This window comes from Crocodylus siamensis, chromosome 11 (genome assembly GCF_052110815.1).
Source record: "Crocodylus siamensis isolate JL-2025a chromosome 11, ASM5211081v1, whole genome shotgun sequence".
Lineage (NCBI taxonomy): Eukaryota > Metazoa > Chordata > Crocodylia > Crocodylidae > Crocodylus > Crocodylus siamensis.
This window is the reverse complement of record NC_143405.1, coordinates 18,246,728-18,270,497: the sequence shown is the minus strand read 5'-3', so window position 1 is coordinate 18,270,497 and position 23,770 is coordinate 18,246,728. Positions and strand designations below refer to the sequence as shown.

Below are 23,770 nucleotides of genomic sequence, written 5' to 3'. Positions count from 1 at the left end.
TGACTATTCCTGTCCAGCATGTCCCATACTGTATGTGCACTGGCCAGTTTGTCTAGATGAGGAGCCATGTAGGAGCCAGGAGCTAGAGTCCTGGACTCTGTAGTACCAAGGGTGCAGCCCTAATCTGCATGACTGAACAGCCCAGCAGGCACAGCTGAAGCCCACAGGGCACTTCTCAACATGCTTTTCAGAAACAGGCATATGTTGCATTAGGGAAATCTGTTGTGCTTTTGAATGTCCTCATATGCACTCAAGTCTCGAGCTCATCAGCATACAAAGCCCTCAGGAGACTCCTGCCCTTGCCTTGTGCAAGGGAGCCATACACCAACAAGTTCCTGTAAAATGGCTGCTGAGTCTGGCTGTTCATGCAAGCCATCAGGTTCTAGCAGCCCCCCTCGCAACAGTCATGTGGCATCCTGTGACACATCCAGAGTCTCCCTGTCAGCTGCCTAGAGGCAAGGCCACTGTCACAACTAAGCTTGAGGGTGTGTGTTGTCCCAAGCTCCTTGGTACAGTACAGCCTGCATTGTTGGAGGTGAGGCAGACGGCAGAAGAAAGACTGAGCCTGGCAAGCTGACACAACTGCCTGGGAAGTCTGGGAGCTGTGATAAAGGAACACTATCTCAGACCTCACCCGGCAGTCTATTGGTAACCCCCTTTGCATCACGTGGCCTCAGGTTTGGAAGAAGAAAGCCTGGCTTCTTTTCTATCAGGTACTTGTTGATAATCAGGTAGTCACTACCTGCCCTTGTTACTAGAAATGCAATTAAGCTATTTTCTCATCAGACTTCAGGATCATATAGCTCACTCTGTAGAGACCCAGAGGGAAAGCTACAGGGACTCAAGAGTGGAGTTAGGGAAAGAGTTGGACAGAAATGCTTCTTACCCCACGAAACTATTACATGGAACCAGTTGATTTCCTACCTTTTAGAGACAAACAGCTCCATGCAGGACAGTGGGCTTCTTGCCTTGGCCAAGGCCAGATGCTCCAGTGTAGTCACAACCATTTTCAGGGGAAGAACTTGGAGAAATAGCTTTCATAAGACAGTGGGTTACCTTAAACCAGAAACAGCTCTGGACCTCAGTGAAAGCCTCTCATAAACTTTCTTGAAGTGAAATAGTTAAGGGGAAAGCTACATCTGAAGTCTCACTGTTTCCAGTCATGGGATTTCCAAATCCATTATGCTGGCAGGCACCCACTGCCCTCTGGCAACAACCGCATCTGCCAGGGAAATGTGTTTTTACTGGGTGACAATAATACTGCAGCGTTGGTAAGAAATCACCTGAGTTGATGCTTTTTCCCCATGGCCAGGCCCTGTTTTTTGTTATCTTGTCAGCAGCACAGTAAAGCTACTCTGTGGCTGCCGGAGAGGAGTTCTCCAGCTCAAGAGCTGAACTGAAAGAGAGAAATGGATACTTGCCTCCTGCCGTTGTCAGCACAGACTTGGTCACAGGGAGTAAGAGCAGCCAGGCACTACTCTCCGTTGCATAGGCATGTTAAATGGCCCATTCTGTCAGGACTTTGGCTGGAATGATTGGGGATGGTCCTGCAGGGGGCTGGAGTAGATGACCTCCGGAGGGCCCTTTCCATCCCTCATTTTCTATGATTCTTTGATGCTACAATTCATTCCTTTGAGCAAATAAAACCCTCAGCACAACGGTTTCATATCCTGATTCCATGGCATAGTATTACAAAACTTCCATTTCTGATACTCTGGAAATGCCACAGTAACCTCAGTGATCCCTGCCCAGGCTTTAGCTGGTTGAGGCCAGGGAGTGCTCAGAGCCAACTCTTTGGTGGCTTTCATGAGGTTTCCCTAGATGATTTTTTCTTCTAGCCATGCTGTTTGGCTCTGTTGAGATAAGGCAGCTGAGAGCTACCCATATGATCAGGGGGCAAGACAAGCCATATGAGAAGAGGCTGAGGGACTTGGTCCTCTTCAGCCTACAGAAGAGAAGGCAGAGTGGGGACTTGGTAGTGGCTTACTGCTACATCCGGGGAGTGCATCAAGAACTTGGTGAACAGTTGTTCACCGGGCACCCCTGGGCAAGACCAGGAGCAATGGATACAAACTCCTGGAAGGCTGCTTCAGGCTCAATTTCCTTCCTAGTGCAGGGGGACCGGACCTGATGATCTACAAGGTCCCTTCCAATCTGTGAATCTATGAAAGCTGGCAAATGGGGGCTGTGGTGGGGTGGGTGCTAAGGCACACGGTAGACAGCCCAGAGGTCACAAGTTTGAGGCCATAACAGAAGTGCTTCTGGTGTGGTCCCATCAGATTTCAGTGAATCTGTGAATTCTGCTAAATACCTTGTCATGAGGACATGAAAAAGGAAGGGAAGCTGGCAAATCCTTCTTGGACCCTTATCAGAAAGGAGTGTTAACATCATTCATAGGACATGAAGCTCTGCCATCGCACCTGAGATCAGATTGGTGCACTGAGCTAATAAAATACATTTAGGCTATAAGCCATTAAACCATTCAATGAGATAATTTGCCACCTTTAGTGCTGTGGGAGGGGCAGCCTTGGACACTGCTGCAGGTACGACATGGATGCAAGTGGTACAGACTTGATGCATAACACGCCACTCAGAGAGGCCAGTCTCGCTGGGTAAGGAGTTCACACTTAGACCTCAATGGGAATTTTGGGAATTTCAGAGCCTGCAGGGACTGGTTATGGATAGTGCAGGTAAGTGTAAGGATAAAGACCCACTTAGCAAATAAACGGGGGGGGGGGGGAGTGATTGGGCTTGTCAGCTGTCCATCTCCCAAAGCTTTGGCTGTGACAATTAGGCCTGTGCGAGTCAGCAGCAATCTGATCTGGCTTCAGATCTGGCCATTTTGGATGGCTGCGATCCGCTCCAGGGCTCCAACCAGGTTTCCGCCTTGGTCCAGCCCAAGCTTCGGAGCTGCCTTGGAGATCCGGCCATAGGGGATAATGGGGAACGAATGAAATAGCTATAACTTTGTTGTGTTTTGTCTGAATTTCAAGAAGATCAGTGCAGGGGTTTTGGGGTAACTGTACTCCAAATTCTTGAAAGCCAAACTCCTGTCATGTCTATGTGTTACACCACAGAGGGGTCAAAACTGCAGGGCTGCTAGCTCTTGCTGAGGCCACAAAGCCTGCCAAGTTTCAAGGAGATCGGTGCAGGGGGTTGGGAGGAACTGCCCCTCAAGCTGCCGACAAGCAAAACTCGTGCCATGGGTGACGCTGCGTGTGTCAAGGTGCAGTGGGGTGACAGCTGCAGGGGTGGTGGCCCCAATGTGATGCCTGCCAGCTGTTGAGGAGATCGGTGTGGGGGGGTCCTGGGGCCCTGCACCCCTAGCTGCTGACAGGCAAAACCCGTGCCAAGACTGTGTCTGTCCTGGGGCAGTTGATGGAGGATATTGAGTCTTTCCTCTCCTTAGCCTGGTTTTGTAGGTGCTAATTGATGCTTGTTAAGTTGTTATGTAGCAGCTAGGTCCTGTGTCTTGAGCTGGTCCCTGAGTCCCTGGTCCCCCAGTGAATCATGACTGATTGGTTGGTAACTGGGAACACAGCAGCTTAGCGCCAGGCCTGCAGCAGTGGCTCCCTCCCCGCCCCAGGACAGACAGTCAGTCCCACAGCACCCATGGCACCAGTTTTGCCTGTCCGTGGCCTGAGGGGCAGTTCCCCCCAAACCCCTGCACCGATCTTCTTGAAACTTGGCAGGCTTTGTGGCCTCAGCAAGTGCTACCAGCCCTGCAGTTTTGACCCCCCCACCCCATTGTTGTAACACATAGACGTGACAGGAGTTTTGCTTCCAATAATTTGGGGTACAGTTGCCCCAAAACCCCTGCACCAATCTTCTTGAAACACGGCAGACTTCATCCTCTTTGCAGAGTCTACCACCCCTGAACATTTCATTCACATTGGACAAAAAACAACAAAGTTATAGATATGGCCAGATCTCCGAGGCGGCTCCGAAGCGCGTCGGGAAGCGGAACGAGGCGGTGCTTCGACCCGGACCTGCTGCTTGGACCCAAAGCGGCCGAAGCGTCTCTGGATCTGAAGCTCTGTCTGAAGCCTCGCACAGCCCTCGTGACAATAACCTTGCAGATATAAGACCAGCAGCACAGTGCAGCTCTAGAATTGCCTGAGTCTAGTGACTATCAGAAACAATGCCAGGAGAAAGGTTGTGTTGCTTTCATTAACCAAAATGGCTTCCCATTGACTCTGGCTTCTCTGAGGATACTGGAAATAACATTTCTACCCCTCTAGGTCTTGTCCTTTCTGGTTTAACCCTAATGGATATCCTCAATATTAGCAAGCAGGTAAATAAAAAAAAGGAGTAGAGGAGTTTAGATGGGAGGCATCCCTGGCTTATGCTTTTAGTTGTGCCATGGACTTTTCAGGTGGTGAGTCACGTTCCTTTTGGGCGTCCTACTCATCCCAGCATTGCTAGTCTCGTGGTAGCTTCCAATGGTTACCTCGGCATGCACTGAAAGTTGTGAAATGTATAACATATACAAACAGCATTTGTAGTGAAGAGGATCTCTGGGACGATCTCCTTGCTAATTCTGCTGCTTAGGTAATAGCAATGCTCCTAGCTGGCCATATTCAACCACCTTTTGAACTTGCCTCCTCCTGTGCTCTTTGTTTGTGTTGTATGTGTTTCCAGGTTACATTCTGGAAATGGCCATCGGTTCAAAGTATTTCACCTATGCCTTTCTGGTAGCCGTGGTTGTATTCTCCTCCACTGCCCTCATTCTCAGCTTGGTGAGAATCAGCAATGTTTTCTTGCCACCCAAGAATAAGGTGAGTGCTGGGACCCCCCAAATACACAACTCAGAGGTTAGTCACCTTAGATGGATGGTTGGAAATGTTGCTATTTACTAAAAACTTTTAAGAAGTTCGTGCAGTTTAATAGCAAACAAGGTTGCATCATTTTAGGACTGACCGACTTCCCAATCTCCCTGAATGCCAAATAGAAAGCAAAACACAAATGGAATCCACCCATGTATGAATGCATACAAGTGAGAGAGCTGGAGAGAGACTATAGAGACTGCTGCTTATCCCCCTGGTCGATACTGTCTCGTTGGCTCGTAGGCCAGGGTTCTGCAGTTGTACCTCACCCAGCCTAAGGAGGCAGGACTCTGTGCATGATTGATTAGGGTTTGTAAGTGCTACATAATGCAAATAGCAGTAACAACAACAGTCATGGTGATGATAATCATACTAGAGACTGAGACTACTGCTGTTGTTGCTGCTGTTATAACAAAGCTCCAAGTCAGCATTGCAGGCCCTTTGTGCAAAGCACTGTTCGGGCTTCTAATAAAGATCACCTTAGTGCCAGATAGGAATAAAATAATATAACTTTGTCTCTTATACAAACTAATGACTGGTGTGGCTACCTCCACGATGCTCAGTCCCCAGTATGTTTCTGCAAGAACTCTTATACCGGGGCACAATTGGTGGAATTGAAGAAGTTAGCACTGTGGACTTGGTCCTCTCTACAACCATCCAAATGAGGTCAGTGGATCTGGCTGGGTGTAAGCTTGTGTGTTGTTAATTTGGCTACATGTCAAAAACAGGCATTCTGTGGAAGACCACTGTCCTTCATTGCAGAGCTTGTCTCATCTTCTGCTTGTTCCTACAACAGAGCAACAGCTCAGATCTTTTCTGAGAGCACTTGACAGATAGCTGGCTGGTTAGGTTTTCTTAACTCTTTTGTTTTCAGCAACTGCATTATATAAACATGCATCTAGGCTGGGATTTTCTAAGGGAGTTAGCTATCCCCAACCCCTTTGACTTTCAGTGATATAAGAAGAAAATAAGAAGGTAGGCTAGGCCTGGAAATGCAAGTAGGAGATAAAAATAAAATAATATTTGGCAAAGCTATGTGAAGCAAAAATAAGTGCAAAAACAGGATAGAAAGTCCCAAGACTGAAAATAGGGAACTGATACAAGAGATCTCTGACAAACAAGCATGACTGAAATTCCTGAAAACTTTGCAACAGAAAACTGATATGGAGTTTGGAAAGCAACATGTTTTACTTAAAATGAAATTGAAAAATGTACTAACTGCTGATGTTTTAAACTTCGTTTTGCAGAGCTATTTTTTGGTAAACTTGATTCAGACTATTGTTAAGGTGATATCATATATTAGGGGATTTAATAGGTAAGTCAAGTGGCTTATGTAATGAGAACAGAGTAGTATGATAAGGGTGGCTTTTTGAGATTGAGGTCCTTAATTTATAATGCATCCTGACATTTGGTCAGTCCACTTTCAGCACTTCCTGATTATGCTTTGTTTAAGTGATACATGGCTTTTACAATTTTTTATTCCTTTATTTTACCACAACTATATTCTTTATAGCAGTTAGATGTTTCAGGATCCTCCACATAAAAAGTCGTTTTTTGAGACCAATTTGGATGTTGAACTCAGTAAAATAACAGTCATGTAAAAAATTTTAAAAAGAGAAAATAATCCGTTTGGCAACAGAGAGCGTATCCCCTGATTCCTAGCCAGAGAGTCTCTTAGGCTGGTCTGGTAGTCCGTCTTCAAGTGTGCAGCACTGAGCTGGAACAAACCTGGTAGGACCTCTGGGAGCTCATGCTCACTATTGAGCTTTCTTCTCTAGGAATATGAGACCTGTGGTTAGAAACAGTTCCTTTTTATTCAGTTTGTTTTTCATCAGAAACATTCAGGCATCTGTTCCTGTTTCAGATCAACAAAGGGCTTTACTGGTAAAAATTCCTCCAAAACCTGGGTCTCAAAACAGAATTCAGTTACACCCCATAATCTATAACTGGAAATCTCCTGTAACATGTAGGTGTGACTTGCTCTGCAAACCAATTGCCTACAAGCCATTTTTCTCACCTGGACCATGATTTTAAAGAGAATTTCTAAGGACTAATACCTCCGCTGGCCTTGACCCCACAGTAAACAGCCACACTGAAATCCAAACTGCTCATTAGCTTATCTATCATGTGAGGTGCCAGAAGACCAGTTTTCAAAACCAGTTATCCCAGTTTTTGGATGCTTGCACTCCAATCACAATCTCTACTTGAAACTGGTTACGTGGTTCAGATTTGGACTCCTTGTTTCATAGATTTTTTATGGAATATTGTTATGTTTGAGCCAGTGTCAGTTACCCCTTTACATTTCACAGATCACATTCAATAGCTAAACTCCTATTCATCTTGTTCATGTGCCCAGGTCCAAACAAAAACTGTGGGGCCCATCTATGTGCTACCAAACTTTGCCCCTTCAGCCTTGTGTCCCCATCTGCCCAAGCTGGGAGAAGTCTTTGACAGAACTTTTGGTGCGGCCATAGTGAGAGTCATGGGTTCCTAAGGAGAAGACAGTTATGGCTGGAGTTTGCTGTCAGGATGCATGGGCATATTTCTTCAATAAGGACCAAAGAGAGTGAATTTCCTTGAGCCTCTCAAGGTATCTGCTCCAGAATGGGGCTGAAATACACAGGAAGGGTTAGGGAGGGGCAACCTGACAGCATGGCTTCATGTGTTCTGGGGACTGAAGTCATCAGTGGAGGCAGTGAAAATATATTGACTCCAATGTACATGTACATCAGCTGAGGTCACCCCTTTAAGGGACTTTCCGGTTGAATATTTCACCTTCCACTGCAGCATAGCTTAGATATCTGATTGGGATAAGGAGCAGGAACACTGGATGTCTGAGCTACTTCTACCTTTTGCTGACCTATTCATCCTGAGTCAGGAGAGTGAAAGGGTGCTGTCTCTGCTTTGCCTCCCTCACTTCTTACAACTTGGTTGTCCTTTACAGTATGGGATGGTGTTTGATGCGGGCTCCTCCCACACCTCTCTGTTCATCTACCAGTGGGAGTCGGACAAAGAGAACAACACTGGAGTGGTCAGCCAGACATTATCCTGTGATGTGGAGGGTCAGTATTCCTGTCCTGGCTGTGGGGGAAGGGCATGCGCTCAGTGCTGCTCTGAGCTTTCTGGTGGAGCAGGGCTCACTGGGTGGTGGAAATACTGGGCAAAGTCAGATCCCGTCACCAGGCTCCATAATCACAGGGGACACTGCCACACACATGAAGCTGAGCAGAGAGTTGGGTCCTGTGTACACAGGCCATAATACTTGTTCCACACCTCTTACCTGGATCCATTCAGAAGAAGAGGGACCATAGGACCCACGTCTACTAACATTCAGTTACTGTGAGTAGAGTAGAAGCCCAAAGTAGCCCACAATATCCAAAGAGATTTTCAAACCTCTGATAGGAGGGACATGTAGCAGAGCAGATAAGGCACCTTCCTATGCCTCAAGAGATACGAGTTGCACTGAAGGCTATCTCCAGTCCACCCAGCTGAAGATAATTACCTAGCCCTGTGGGCTGGGGAATCAGAAGCAGTGAGATGTGATGTTAGGCCTTGTTTGTTGGAGGCTACAGAAATTGGACTAGTGTTATCTTAACCATTTAAGCCAGATAGGCCACCTAGGCTTGAATTGGACCCTTGAGCTTACAATGGCAGAACCCACCACCAGAGGCAAAGCATAGTTGGAGAACCCCCTTGGAATACAAGTGCTATCAGCTACCAGGTCTATGTTGACGGTTGTGGTCCCAGTGGGTGTTCAACTCTCTCTCCTCATGTGCTCTGGCTGAGCGGGGGAGAGGAAACCTGCTACTGTCTATGAGGCAAGGATCCCTGTCTCCCAGATTTGCTCCTCACTGGGAATGAAGATCTGGCTCCCCAGAAGCCTTTCCTCACACTGTGCATTGCAGCAAGATGTGCAGAGGAACCCTGCCAGCAATCCTAGAGGGAACTGAAAGGGTGAGAGGGTGGCATCTTTCCCCTACTATTGTCATAATGAAACTGTGTAACCTAGCTGCAGTTGCAGGGATGTTTAATGACAACCCCATTTCCTAGAGGGAAGTGATGTCTGATGACAAATGTCTGTCAAGTGGCCAAGAGATGCACAGTGCTGCTTGGGGCAGGGACCCAAGGTCCCTGGCTTTGTGATTCCCAGTTGCAGGTAGGTGGCTCATAGGTTCTTTGTCAGCTCACCTGTTGCGAACCTTATCCCACATGCTCTTTTGCGGGGTGAAACACTCTTATCCCTGCTTTCTTCTGGGCCCATTTTTTTCTCACAAACTTTATGAACAAATGGCAACAGTGGGCACCAAGGGAAGCAGAAGCTTGTGCTGAACTGTGACCCATCTGCCCATCTCTGTGCAACGAGCCATATGCTTGTGAGTTTTGACTGCAGATATAGGTAGTGTGCTGGCATCAGTGGAAAGCTACCAGTGGAACTATGTCTTCACAGCACAGCATAAACACTTCTGAGCTTCCTACTGGCAGAGAAGGAGCACGGGTAGTTTGTAATAGAAATGAAGTAATTGCTTTATTGAAGCTGCTGGCCGCAGGTGGGCCTGGGGAGCTTTCTGGTTGTCTAGCTCTCAGACTAATGTCAATGCTGCCTCATGTCAACCTCCTGCATGGCCTTATGTTTTGGCTTTGAATAAATAATCAGTAAAGTGACTGCTCACTGCATTAGACCCTCAGGCCACATGGTTCACTTGACTGCTTCCATCTAACATGATCATGCTCCAGGGAGGTGAGGTAAGGAGGTGAGTCAGAGGATTGCTAAAAGATTCATGAGCGGGTGACCTATCTCACTGCTAAGATGTGACAGGCTTATCTCCCTAAATCCTCCTCTGCCATTTCCTTTCCTCAGTCTCCCTCGTGTATCCAATACTAACTGTGTTCCAGGACCTGGTATATCAAGCTACGCCAACGATCCTCCAAAAGCTGGTGAGTCCCTAAGGAAATGTCTGGATGAAGCCATGAAGATCATTCCTGCTGAAAGGCAGAGTGAGGTACCAGCTTACCTTGGAGCTACAGCAGGCATGAGGCTACTGAGGTATTAACACTGGGCCCCAGAGACAAAGAAATGCCTTTCATGCTACAAACGGTATGTTATAGAAGGACTAAGGCCAGAGTGCTTTGCTCATATGCTGACCTAAGCAAGTTACCAGAGTTGCAATAGATCTCAGCACACTGGGTGCCTGATGGAGGCTGAACGGTTCTGAAAATCTCATCCGCCATTGAACATATTATGCCCTCGAACATTTGACCCCAGCTGTAGCTTGACAAGGGAACCCATAAAAATTATCTAAATCTGTGTACATAGGTTTACTTAGATTCACCTCCTCTAGGAACTGCTGCTGGGCAATTTGACTTGTAGGGTTTCCAGATCTGGACAGAGGGGCGGCTGGAGTTGAGAGGGAGAAATATGGAAAACTGCTCAGTTCCCACAGTGTGGGATGTTAACTGCAGAAACACGATGCTCGTGAAACTGCACAAAGCAGAACACCTTGCGTTTCTTAGGAGCTACTGACCGACTCTCTGGCATGTGAGAATCTTTCCTTCTGTACCTTCTCCTTCTCAGGCAGAAGAACAAATTAGTTGCAGATCAAGTTTTGAATGAAGTTGCTAAGACCATGCAACAGTACCCTGTGAATTTCCGAGGGGCTCGAATCATTACAGGAGAAGAAGAGGGAGCCTATGGCTGGATCACTGTCAACTACCTGTTGGACTCCTTCATCAAGGTGGGCCTTTGGAGTGAGGGAAAATCCTGCCTCTTTTTTGCTACTGTTAAGTTTGATTTCTTAAATCTCTAAGTTAATTTAGTTCTTATAAAAGGTTCTGGATGGATGGTCTTCAAAAATGGCCAGCCTTTATCCTTTTCCCACTCTTCCTATAGTATTCATCTTAGACATCAGATTGTAACGGTTTGCAGACTCGTTTCAATCCTGGTATGTATTTTGACTAGTGACCTAAGAACGGCCTCCTTCTTATCCCGATAGCGTCCCAGCCCCCAACACAGCCAGTTTGCTTTATTGTAGTGCAATGTAACGTCACCATCAGAAGATGCTACTGGTTTAGAAAAAGCCCATGATCAGTCGATCCACTGACACTCAATGACACCAATCAGCCAAGAAACAGTATCATGTGATATAGACATAAACAGAGATATCATTAAAGATAAACAGGAAGGGAAATACTACATTTTGCTATTAAGTAAGAGGAAATTAAGGCACTCTTATGGGCAAAACTACATACACCAGATCAGATTCTGTTTCAAAACCTTCTCAGAGAGTTATTTCAGAGCCTTTTAGAGTCTTATTTTAGCCTTTGCCAGGAAGTTAACCCTTCCTGCTCTTCTCCATTTGATTTAATTCACTTGGCTGTACCCAGGTTCTTTTACAGCCTCATCGCTGAAGAATCTGAACAGCTTGCAGTCATGCATTAAGTAACATGACTAACATCTATGATGTGTAGTTTGTTCTTTCTCTCATCCTTGCCCTTGTGTGAGCAAGTTTGTTTTCTTTCAGTGAGGTATTTGGTTGTGTTTGCATAAATTATGGATGCCCTATGTTCGGTGTGCCTCTGCCAGAGAAAATAAGTCAAAGGAGTGTGCATTACTTCTGAAAGGCTGGGGTTTGTTGGGGTTTTTAGTTCCTGTAGCAGTTTATTACATGGTTCTGGACTGGTCCCTCAGAAAGGGGCTGCTGCTTCCTTCCCCCACAAGAGTAGCTGAAAACTGAAGTTGTCTCACCATGGGTTTCACATGTCGTCCTGGCAGTACTCACCCAAACAGCGTGACTGGATCCACCCACAGTCAGCCAAGATCCTGGGTGCTCTGGACCTTGGAGGAGCATCAGCCCAAATCAGCTTTATCCCCAGTGGCTCAATTACTGACGCAACAAAAGCCTCCAAGTTCAGCCTCTATGGATTTAGCTACACCATCTACACACACAGCTACCTCTGCTATGGGCAGAACGAGGCTCAGAAGCAGGTGGTGCAGAAACTAATCAAGGTGAGGGGGATATTGTTGTGGTGGATTCAACTCTGGTTCTAATCGTAGGGTTGAATTTTTGCTACATGGAAGTGAGAGAACAAGGAGGTTTTAAGGAGAGGCATCAGAAGTTTCTGAATGGGTGCAGCAGGCTCCACTGGGTATGAGGAATGGGATCTTGTAGAAACCAGACCTTGTGATGAGTATCAGGAAGAGGAGAGGAGCAGGGCCTTGAATCGGGGGAAGAGAAGAATACTGGCAGTGTCATGCTTAAGACAGGAACCAGGAGGTAGAAGAGGAGGGATTGAACTAGTGCTAAGCAGTACAAGGAGAAGACAGTCTCCCTAACCAGGGCTTCATATACTTGGGAGATCTTGAGCTAAGGCAGAGGGTGGGGGAGATACAACCCAGAGCATTGAGGCTACAGGGATTTGAGCAATCCCTACCATTCAGCTGCCTGCTTTCTAAGGACTTAGTGAGGCCTACGCCCAGAGGACTTGCATGCAAAACCTCCTCCCCATATGTGAGTGAGGAGAAGCTGCTGGCAGCAGTGGCCTGCTTGGTCCCGGTTGACTGGCAGGTCCCTCTAGCCCTAAGTAGCAGCTGGCTCCTCTCCTGCATATCATAGAGTGCATGCAGGGCAGTGATTCACATTAGGATAGTGTATTAGGGAGAGAGAAGGGCTGTGCATGTGCAGACACATCTAAGCCTGATTAAGCTAAAGTGAAGTACTGATGACAGGACAGTTCCATGATAAGAAAAGGCCAAACTTGCCCAGTAAGGGGCAGCGGCTAGACCAGCAGCCTGCCAACCGTACTGGTTCCCAGTTTGTCCAGCTTCTATTGGCTGTGACGTCCTGTTGGAATTAATGAGAACAGGGGGTGGGAATGAGGTTTCACCCTGTGAATCACATGATTTTACCTTTCCTAGGATACAAGTGCCAAGAATGCCAGCCACCCCTGCTACCCAAAAGGCTATGAGACAACCATTTCAACAGCTTCCTTCCATGTTAGTCCTTGCACAGCTGCCCATGAGTCATTTCCACCCGAAGTCCCATGGAACGTGACACTGTTTGGCACAGGCAGTGCCACAGAGTGCCTCAGGCTTGTCAGGCAGATCTTCAATTTCTCTGCATGTGGCCAGGGTCAAACCTGTGGCTTCAATGGCATCTACCAGCCTCCAGTCAATGGGCAGTTCTTTGTAAGTTGAATCCTTTCCCCTCTCCTAGCCAGGCTCTAAACCGTGTTCTGCTCAGGGTGACCCACTGTGCCTCTTACAAGGACCAGGTATGCCTCCCTCCCTCCTCCCACCCTTTGTCTTGCAGCGGGGAGAGGCATGAGCTAAGACCAGAGTGCAGGCATGGTTGACCCAGATTAGTCCTTTCATTTCCAAACAGCAGTGTGCTTGTGATACCAGAGTGAAGTGTAGGAATATAAGGCTGGCTGCTGCCTCAGAACAAAAAGGGAGCAGCTCCCTCTTTGTCAAAACAGAGAACTGAACATTTGCAGCAAAGCAAACTCAGAAGGCTGGTGTCGGCGCATGTCGGAAAATGGGGAGAGACGTTTCACCATGGAAATGTTCGATTATTTGTCAACATCCTCACCCCCCAATTAGATTTGCTGCTGAAAATAAACTGTTTTGTCCTCATTGGTGCAACCCAGTTGAATCACAGTCCACTCCACTTAAGTGCATAGCTGCAAGGGTGACAAAAACTGGTGCTTACCTGGGATATGTGCCTTCCCAGACTTAATGTAAGCAGTGCCCATTAAACACATAGCACTGCTAGTGCTGTGTTATGAGCAGCCTTCAAATGCCTAGAGCCTCTCATCCTTAAGGATGCCAATAGTAAATGTCAGGATTGTTATTAGGAGCCTTGAAAATGATGGGACATGTCAGGGTTGCTGTCCCCCTACTTTTGCTTCTAACCCCAGCCCTTTGACAGCTGCTTCCCTTCAGTGTTTCTGGCACTTATTGTTCTTTGGTTAAACTTGATGGGACAGACGAAGAGGCTGAAAGATGTGACTCACTTAACCAACGTTTGTTATAATACAAACAACAGGTGAAGAATTGGGGCTGGCATTGTATTATGCAGTTAAGTAGTTAGTCTATGCACTGATCTGCTGTACACGTAAGCGGAGTGCACTCTGTTTCCTTTTGTCTCAGTTCAATATTATGTGTCCTCCTGAGCTTTCCCAGTGGCTCCTGTCAGCTGCTGTTTGGACGCATCATGTCCCACTTTCCTGAATGAGCTGTCTCACCAGGCCGCATGTCCCATGATGCATAGTGGTGCCTCTTTTTGCTTGGTAATGGCTCTGCACCTAGGAATCGCATGAGTTAGGCTGCCCTCCCCACAGAAGGTCTGCAAATGGAAGGTCCCATGAGGTCCACTGCAAGTGTCTGAATCAACGTTTCTGGTGTTTGGCTGTTGAACAGAGGCTTTTCGATGTTTTCCCTGAAAACCATACACCTTTTAGTGAAAAAAATTATTTAACTGGAAAGTACATTTTCTATTAAAAGCAGTATGAATGGAAGATTTTCACCAGACCTAACCTTTGTTCTTTGAAAGCATCTCCCCTTCTCCACAAGAAGGATCCTACTTGGCATTTACAGAGAGTATATATGGCAAAGCACTTGTGCTCCATGCCACATGCTCCCCCTTGGAATAGGGGAATGGAGAGGGGACACGCAGTCCATGAGATCACGTATGGGATCAGTAGAACCCATAGGACCCAGCTCCAAGGCCAGTACTTTGTCCACTCAACCCCGCTTGTACCCTGCCAACCTGCAATGTCAACTCAGTGCTGGCGCTTGCGGTGATGTCAGTCTTAACTGACTGAGGCTTATGCCAACTGGCATGGAGGCTGCCACTTGCCCTACCTGATTCTGCTGTCTGTGTCTATATAACTGCCCAGTGCAGAGTGCTCAGGCTCCCTGTGACCTTTTCAATGTCTTGCTTTTCAGGCATTCTCTGCCTTTTACTACACCTTCAGCTTCCTCAACCTGACCAGCGGGCAGTCCCTGGCCACTGTCAACAACACCATCCAGGAGTTCTGTGCAAGAAACTGGACATATGTACGTGCCCTGGGATGGGATACATGACACAGCTGGACACGTAGGGGTGGCTCCTCCTGCCAGGGGGCCTTTTGTGGAGAAACCCTTGTAAAGCAAAGGGTTCCAGGATGGTGGTGCAGGGGGTCCTCACAGTGCCAGGCAGGCTGGGACTACTTGAACTGATGCTGTAAGTAGTAGACCCAAAGACAGTGCCAGATGGTGTGTGACCTCTGCTCTGTGCTGCCACTAAGGGGACACAGGGCACCATCATTTGTGATCACATCCCTCCCCCTGCTCATGTTGTAAACTACTAATACTGGAGGGGGGGAAGCTGCCCCTAACTGACCTGAGGGGTGCATAAAAATACCTGCCTAGTCCATAAGCAAGCAGGTACATCTGTAGCTTGGAAACAGCAAAGTTATCCCTTCCACCACACAGCAGGGAGTTCCCTGAGTACACATAGGCTGCTTTCTTGTTGAAAGCTTGGAGATAAATTCTTGCATTGCTGGAAATAACCTCCACCTTTTTCTCACCTGTTGTTTTTTTTTCTAATCCCAGCTGTTATCGAGTTACCCCAAAGAGAAAGAAAACTGGCTGCGGGATTACTGTGGTAATGCCAACTACATTCTTGTGCTCTTGCTGGATGCCTATAAATTCAATGAAAACAACTGGAAAAATATTATGTTCCAGATGAAGGTAAGGAAAGAATCCGAGGACAAAGTTTGGGTTGACAGACCTGCTTGAAGAAAGAGTCATCTGCTTTATAGTGTCACCAGCTGCAACAGGGCATGACCCCACTGCAATTGGAGGTGTGACTGCAGCACAGGTGGACAATAGGCCTGTGCAGAGCGGCTAGTATTTTCTTCGGATTCGGCTGATTTGGGGGGCAGTGATTCGATTTGGTGATTCAGATCACTGTCCTGATTCGATTCGGCCAAATCTGATTCGGAGATTTGGCAGCTGAATCTCTGAATCAGCCAGGCCAGGCCCATCCCCCGTCCCTCACCCAGCCCTGCAATGGCTGCCCTGCCTGCCCCAGCTCCCGGCACATGGGGCAAAAAAAGCCTCGGCCCAGCAGCTGCTGCCAGGTGGGGGGTGATCCCTGCTGCTCCATGCTGTGTGGTGGGCTCTGCACGAGCCCCCAAACCTCCCCCCCACGCTCCCCCAGCCCCCTCATGGCTGCCCCACACGGGCCAGCTGCAGCCCTTTAAGAAAAAAAACCCTGAAGAAACCCAGGGACTCATTGCTCCTGCCGGCGAGCGGCAAGCCCCCAAAGCCCGGAGGCTGCACCAGGAGCAGTGATGCCCTGTGCTTTTCTTCACTTTTTTTTTTCTTAAAGGGCCAGAGCCCCAGCAGGCAGGGCAGCCCTGGGGGGGCCAGGGCAGCGGGGGGGGCAGGTCAAGGGGGCTCGTGCAGAGCCCCCCATACAGCATGGGGCAGTGGGGATCGCCCCCCACCCAGCAGCACCCATTGAGCACTGGGGCTTTTTTTTAAAGTACAGAGCTGGGGTAGGCAGGGGCAGCCATGGGGAGTCTGGGGGAGCAGCCGGGGGTTGGGACGGCTGGCAGGGGTCCCACCATGGTCCCCTCCCCCAGCCCCCCACCCTGCCCCTAGTACTTACCAGCGTGGAGTGGTTGCAGCTCCATGCTGCAGCCACCGGGGACTGCCCGAATCATCAAAGCTCTCCGATTCTTTGCCGAAGATTCGGAGAACTTTGAATTGATCCAGACCTTTAAATTGGTTCCGATTCAATTCAGATTCAGAGATTTGGCTACTGAATCGAGCCAAATCTTCTCCAAATTGAATCACCACCCAAAGCTTTGTACAGCCCTAGTGGGCAAACCCAAGGTAGCACAACCCTAGCTAGGATGGCTAACAATGTGGTGAAGACATAGCTGCATGGAATTTAGCAGGATGAGCCTGCGTACTTATTCAGGCAGCTAGCCCATGCTGAAGTCTGTGCTGCTGTTTGTTCACTGCAATTACCCATGCTAGCTAAGTAAAACCAAGTTCAAATGTATTGACACATGCTTTGATCACATCTCCTGATGCACTGTAGACATACCCTGGGAGTCCGCTTGGCTGATGGATCTCTCACGTGTAAGGTAAGGGGTATAATGTGCCACACATTCACTTTCATTCTTACTAATGACAAGAGAAAGACTCTGAACTGCTCTGTCCACAGTGGCCTGTGAGAGAATTGGGAGCCAAGGATAGTGAAGGGATTTTACTACCATAGTCTGGGTTCTGGTGCGGTGCAGAAAAGATATGGAGGTATGGCAGCACTTTCTTCCTTGTGCACCTTTCAGTCTCACACTTCCCATTTTTTAGGCCTAGGTGCATTGAACAGGTTATTAGCTATAAGGTCATCTCCCCATGAGAGCGGAGGACACTAGTTGCTCTCCACTTGGTGGCACTGTTAGAGCCAACATCAATGCTGGGATGTTCTTTTCCTGGGCAGGCTGCGAACACAGACATCGGCTGGACCCTAGGCTACATGCTGAACCTCACCAACATGATCCCTGCAGAGACCATGGAACAGGTGAAAGGACACAGTCAGGACACCTGGATTGCTGCCATCTTCTTCATCATCCTAACTCTGGCAATTTGCTTCGTTGCCATGGCCATTTCCTTCTGTTCATAGGAGCCATTTAGCAGGAAAGTACAGCGAAAACTCCAGCACCTCAGACTGTGTCAGTTAATCAGAGACCTGAATCAATTAATAGGAAGTTTGAGGACCGCTGATCACTAACCAATAGGACCCTCAAGCACGGACAACTTGTAGGTTTCAACACTAAAGTGAATGAGCCTCACCTCAGCCACAGCATGCAAAGCGTGAGCCTCTACCTTGAGCCAACAAACCATGGACACGTGTTTTAAGGGTGTTTAGGCACCGTACACGTGGAGAGATCTTTCAGAAGCATTGATGTTCTTAATTCTCGGCAATTGCACCAGGGCTGAATTGTCTGAGTGCTTCTGAAAGTCCAGTCAGAAGTCTGCCAGCCCCCTGAGGCACCAAAATAACTTTGGTTCTGCAACCAATAGCTGACTCCCAAGTGTTCTGTGTCAGATAACCACTAAGGGGAGCCAAAGCCTCTACACTCTCCTACAGTCAGTTATATTCCAGTACTGTCCTCGAAGAGGGCCTCTGGCTGCAGATCAATGGTTCTCAACCTTTTTAGAGTCAAGCACCCTCCATAACTTTTGCAAATTTGGTAGCACCCCAACTGAGAAACACCACTGTGTTACCTCAGTTTATCTCTGTGGTTCTCAACCGGGGTGCTGCTGCCACCACTGCCAGGTGGATGTGCCACGTGCCTTATGCACCACTAGATCGAGAAGGACTGCAGCAAGACCTGCCTGCTTTAGGTTTATCAGACAATCGTAATGCAGATGGGAGTACCCACCACAGTCCTTTCTAATCTGGCCTGTGCACAAAGCATGCAGGGCAGGTCCATCTGGCTGCCACAACAGTGGGACCCATGCCGTAGCACCCCTGAAGGTGTCCTGTGGCTCCCCAGTTGAGAACCATTGCTCTAGGTACTTATTTGTACCCCTTTTACCCCACATGGAAGGACTCTGGGCTGTCAGGACGAGAGATGACTTCAGGGGTGGAACCAGGGAGGGTGCAGTGATGCACCCTAATCATCTCCCTAATCCCTGTTAATCTCTCTCCATTCCCAGGCATTAACAACCCTCTCTCCATTTTAATGGTCTTGATGTTTATCTCATCAAGCTATCCTTTGTTCTGTAATTTTGCTTGCTCTTAGCTATTCCTGGTAAATGTCTCTCTTCTCTTTTACAGCCCTGCAGGCTGTTTTTAGCTCTAGCTAAAAACCTTAACTCAGGTATGATAATATTAATTTAGGTATAGAAATGATTGACAGTGAAGTATTGGAGGTATTGTCAAGACACTCAAGAAAACCAGATTTTGTTTTATGACTCTGAATAAATAAGTTATATTTTACTATGATGCACATTCCAAGAATTATATTTGTTTTTGTTTTGATCTTAAACTGAATAATACAATGCTAAACCTTGGCCATATTGGTACAGCTTTCTCTTCCACCGGACAAAAATATGTGTAGTTGTATGTGATGATGTGCCAGGGTATCTGCACCCCGCTTTTCAAAATCCTATACCTGCTCATGGGTGACTCCAACAGCCCATCCTTGAAGGAGCACCTGGCTGTGTATAATCTTATTAATGCCTTGTTCCCTCTTAAAATAATTTATGAGAGTTATCACAGTCCCATGCTGCGCTCCACCAGGACTAACAGGCAGAGCAAAGATGCCTTCAGGGCCTCCAGGAGGGAAAGGTAGAGCCTTGCACCTTTTCTCTAGTAAAGACAGAGCAGACGGTGGGCTTTGCTGGTTGCTCCCCCCCTTTTCTGCTACATGTGTCAGGATGTTTTTTAGATGTCCTCAGAGGCACTAGTTGTTGGCTGCAGCCAAGGCTTGGGATTTTGACTGGGATGTGCCAATGCTTCTGCAGGGACTTAAAAGCTAGAGATTCCTGTCGAGAGGGTCTTGCCCCTCCATTCAGGGACAGACTGATTGCTGTATTTGTGGTCAGGAAAGAAATTTACTCTGAGGTCAGATTGGTATGAACTGTGGCGGTTTTTGCTTTCTGCTCCCATATTTTTGTGGGGCGCATGGCCCTCCGCCTGGGTTCGCTTGAGCATATACTAACAACCTTTTCTAGAGGCAGGACATTGGCCGCTCTGGTCCCCCTGCTCTACCTGTGGCAAGTTAATGTGTTATGTCTTGTGTCACAGTTGACCGTATAGTTTTACTAAGAGATTAATTTAAGGGTTTGTATAGGATGGTTTGAATAGGGATGATCTTGCCTCAGGCAGGAGGTTGGACTAGATCAGTGGTTCTCAATCTTTTTTGTACCAGGACCCATTTGTAAACATCGAAGGCTAGTCCCGACACAGTGCCCCTCACTCCCAACCCACTGGCCACCGCTTCAGGTGTTTTGGGGCAGGCAGGGCTCCAAGCCGCCCTTTGCAGGCTGGAACTCTGATAGACTACAAGGGAAATGCCATCGTTTCCCATGTTTTTCTCCTTTTAAAGGAGAAGCCCTTTTTCAAGTTTGTTGATCCATTCTTAAAGTTTGTTTGTGACTCTTTATATTCTTGTGGCCACTTTTGGGTCACTACCCACAGGTTGAGAAGCACTGGACTACAAGACCTCTGGAGGTCCCTTCTAGCCTGTCTTTCTGATGTTATGATTATACTTTGTGTATTGCAAATGGGATAGTTGTTTTTGGGTGTGTACCTGAAGAGGAACCTTTTTGTGGTCTCTGTGCGAGATATTCACCCCAGCACACAGTTTATACATGACTAAATCAAATCAGGGCTCAAGTGGAATGTAATTCTCACTCTAACTCTATGTGAAGTGGTAAATTTCATCATATTTCTTTTCTACCTGTGACTGCTTCTCATTGCTGTCTCCCACCCTGGACTTACAATTTCACTGATTTGTCTCCTACTCAACAAACCTATCAATAGAGCTGTACAAATCCTGCCAATGAGAAGATGCACTTTGATTTCTCTGAAGAAAGTGCAGAGACTTTGCACTTATTCCTATTTTATTATAGAATTAAATGTTACAGGGAAACATGAAAAGGAAAAATAGCAAACCAGGCTGCAAAAGAAAAGACCATTCTGAGCCCAATAACACCTGAACCAAACGGATCTTAAAGCTCCACTGAGATTCCATCCCAAGAGCTTCTGTACAATATGAAGTTTGGTCTACAGGTAAATGACAAATGCTACGAACTGTATGGAAATATGAAACACAAGGGAAAGCAAGCCTTCATAAGGCAAGCTGAAGTGAAGCTTATCCGGCCTAGGTGTAAATGCCATATCCTGTGAGTCTGTCTCACACATCTGTAATATGGAAATCATCTGGAGCAAAGGAAGCTATCTATGAGCATACCAGCCCATGCCCAGAGGCCTCTTGTATGCGTTACCAAAAACCAAGCTAAAACTAAGACCAAGGAAGGGGCAAGGAGAAATTACTTATGTTCAGAGATCTTTGCTGGGCCAAAGGCTGGGTTCCCAGAGGGATTCTGGGCCGGTCATTGAGCTACCATGTGCTGAAAGAGCACCAATCAGACCATTGGGGAAACTTTCTCAGAGCCATCTTGAGAGACATGGCTTCCAAATGATGGCAGTCTTGGGGACTCTGGTCACAAAATCCCCTACAGATGTCCAATCCCAGGAATCCACAGCAAAATAATGAGGCTTCCTTTCTGGGCCTGCCATGGTGGGAACACTGTTGTATATGTTGAATCTCTGTTGCTGTCTGTGTGGTATTTGATTTACAGAGTCTTTTAAAAGGCCCCACAGACTTTTTCACTGCACCGCTTTGGAAGAAGAAGCTTTATCTTTATGCCGGTCACACTTCATGTGGCTGATGGATCTTGCCAGAACTTCGGGGAATCCTTTCATGCCAAATAGATGCTGTCCAGTGGATGGTCAAGTGTAAAGAATATTTGTGTGAACTGGTATGTTTGTAGGTGGGGTTGGGAGATTAAATTGCATTTTGTGGTCTAAGATACTGACTATATTAATTTCAGTGCACAGGAAAGGAGTGAGTGGCCTTGTCTGTGTGGCAGAAAGCCTTGGGGTAGCAAGGAACTGCCTGCCTCCAGAGGGGAAACTTCACCAGCCTTTGGAAGATGCTTGTGAGTAAGCTACTCGACATCTGATTAGATATCTAGCTGGCAGTAACTCAGATGCGTGATCAAATTCTACCTCAGCCAGACTGTTTGCTCTTTAGGATTTCTAGGATATTGCTCAATCTTATACCCTATTTTCACCCTACCCCTGTAATCAATAAAGTTCTCCTTTGTGACCGGTGTGGGAGACTTATTGGGGGGTGGGTCTAAATTATGCCTAAGAGACCCCTTAGCTCTGCAGACTAAGGGAGACTTTACCTTTTGCCCCCTGACTTGGGGAAGTGCCCCAAGTGCCTGTACTGGGTTGAGTACCTGTAGGACTTTAGGCCTGTGTTTCCCCGAGGACACAGGGCCGAGAGTGAGTCCATTCCCGGGGTGGTGGCGGCAACCTTACCCCCAGGCTAGCGAGTGTGCTCCAGGAAGGGGGTCAGGCAGACCTAAGGCGCCCCTAGGGAGGCACTCAGAGCCTGGAAGGTGGTCGGGCACAGGGAGGTGGGCAGCTCAATGCAGGAGCGCCCCCTACTGGCCCGCCACGGTCCTCAGCAGTGATATGCTGTTAGTGCCAGCTTATTCTGGTTTCACTGCACTCTTTGCTTTCATATACAAGCAGTGGCTGCCATTATATTTTCGAGATTGTTTGTGTGTGCATTAGTGGTTTGGGTCAGTTATTTGCCTATCTGGTTTCTTTAAAATCCCTGCACTCATGTGTGGGCTTAGCCACACATGACTCCTATATGTCACAACACAAGCAGCTTCACATTTGCTCAGCTTCTGGCTGCTAGGAGCTAATACAAAGATGGCTAAGAAACAGTGCTGTCAGTGCTAGCCCTTAAAAAGGCCCACTGAATTCTAGCACCATGGTCAAAGTAAGAGCTTTGGATAAAGAACACTGAAAACCTAAAGGAAGCCTGTGCTGTGAAGGGTGCCTGCGAAGTCCTAACCCTACGGCACACAGCTCAGTGCTGCCTGTATTTGAAACAAAACCAAGCCCCAGTTCCTAATATTGTTAAAGGGAATCTAAGATGATTCAGGTGTGCAGAAACTTCATCAAAAAGGAAATGGTGAGTTGGGTAGCTGGGTTGACGGGCAAGAGATGAAGGGTACAATGTTGGGTGCATTTTGCTGGGTACTTTGGACTTCTTAGTGGGACTACAGGAAGCCCCTCCCTACAACCTCTCTAAAAGCAGCAGAGAGCAGACAAACTAGTACTCACCCCTAACACCACTCTTTTCAGAAGAGCTCATGCAGGTGATATAAAAAGGGCCAGAGGCATCTGAGGATCTGATCCTCAAGGTGGAACAAACTTCCTGTCCAAGGGAAAGGTGTGCATGAAGTGAGCACCTGCAGATGCTTTTTAACAGCCCACAAGCAGCATTGGGGTCACTGCGTGTACAAACAGAGCAGTGGGTTCTGGCTTCGTTTCCCATCTGTGGAGTAGCAGCTTTGAAACTACAACAGGATGTGCTTTCAGCAGTCAGCCAGGGCCAAATTCCCAAGGGGCACGTGTGCATCTAAATGCCACTTCAGTAGCCTAAATCCAACAATTAGACATTCAAAAGCCCCACCACCTAGCTCTGTGGGGACCTGTCCTTCCTTGGTGAACAAGCTCCTCCTAGTCAAATGCTGTTAGGTACCTTAGTTTCTGTTGCTGGATGTATGCAACACTGTTTATGCTCTGAGCACAGAGCTGCCTGACTCCTATGTCCCACCAGCAAAGCCAAGGTACACGGGAGTCCCTATGCTGCAGCTGTCCCTGTAGTCCAGCAGCGTAGGACACACAGGCTGGCCCTCACAGAGCCTCTGCAGGGCAATGATACTAGTACAGGAGATTCCCTCTGGCCCTCTGCTTGGGGTCTCCCAAAGGCTCTCTGCCCACAGCCACCCACTCCTGCTGCACCAGCCCCAGCACAGTAGTACCACTGGTGACTGGTCTCTCTCCAGGTGCAGCTTGTCCCTCTACCCCAAAAGGCAGTAGGGCCACAGATTCCCTCCATATATCCCTCTCCTCCTTATTCCTCAAGCTACCCCTCCAAGCCCTGTCCTCAGTTCAACACCTTCAGATTCTCCACCCACTCCCTTACCTCCTATACTCTCTACCCTCCCAGACATGCCAAGTCCCATGGCAAACTAACTTCTACCTCCTGACACGGACAGCTTTTGCTACCTGGGACTGCATCCAGCAAGTAGAAGAGACTCGGCAACTGCTACTAGTTGGGACTTC

The 23,770-nt window shown here is 47.7% G+C and overlaps 1 protein-coding gene across 1 annotated transcript in view; it reads left to right on the top strand.

Annotated features, from left to right (window-relative positions):
• The window catches only part of LOC149855533 (ectonucleoside triphosphate diphosphohydrolase 8-like), a 52,181-nt gene extending 28,498 nt beyond the window's left edge, over nucleotides 1-23,683 (top strand). Inside the window, exons 2-10 of the mRNA XM_090021897.1 lie at nucleotides 4,642-4,778; nucleotides 7,771-7,888; nucleotides 9,720-9,870; nucleotides 10,399-10,558; nucleotides 11,596-11,829; nucleotides 12,739-13,008; nucleotides 14,770-14,880; nucleotides 15,418-15,555; nucleotides 17,321-23,683. Coding sequence (XP_089878023.1) covers nucleotides 4,656-4,778; nucleotides 7,771-7,888; nucleotides 9,720-9,870; nucleotides 10,399-10,558; nucleotides 11,596-11,829; nucleotides 12,739-13,008; nucleotides 14,770-14,880; nucleotides 15,418-15,555; nucleotides 17,321-17,503 — 1,488 coding nt within the window. The 5' untranslated portion in view covers nucleotides 4,642-4,655 and the 3' untranslated portion in view covers nucleotides 17,504-23,683. The remainder of the gene's footprint in view (nucleotides 1-4,641; nucleotides 4,779-7,770; nucleotides 7,889-9,719; nucleotides 9,871-10,398; nucleotides 10,559-11,595; nucleotides 11,830-12,738; nucleotides 13,009-14,769; nucleotides 14,881-15,417; nucleotides 15,556-17,320) is intronic.
• The last annotated feature ends 87 nt before the right edge of the window (nucleotides 23,684-23,770 follow it).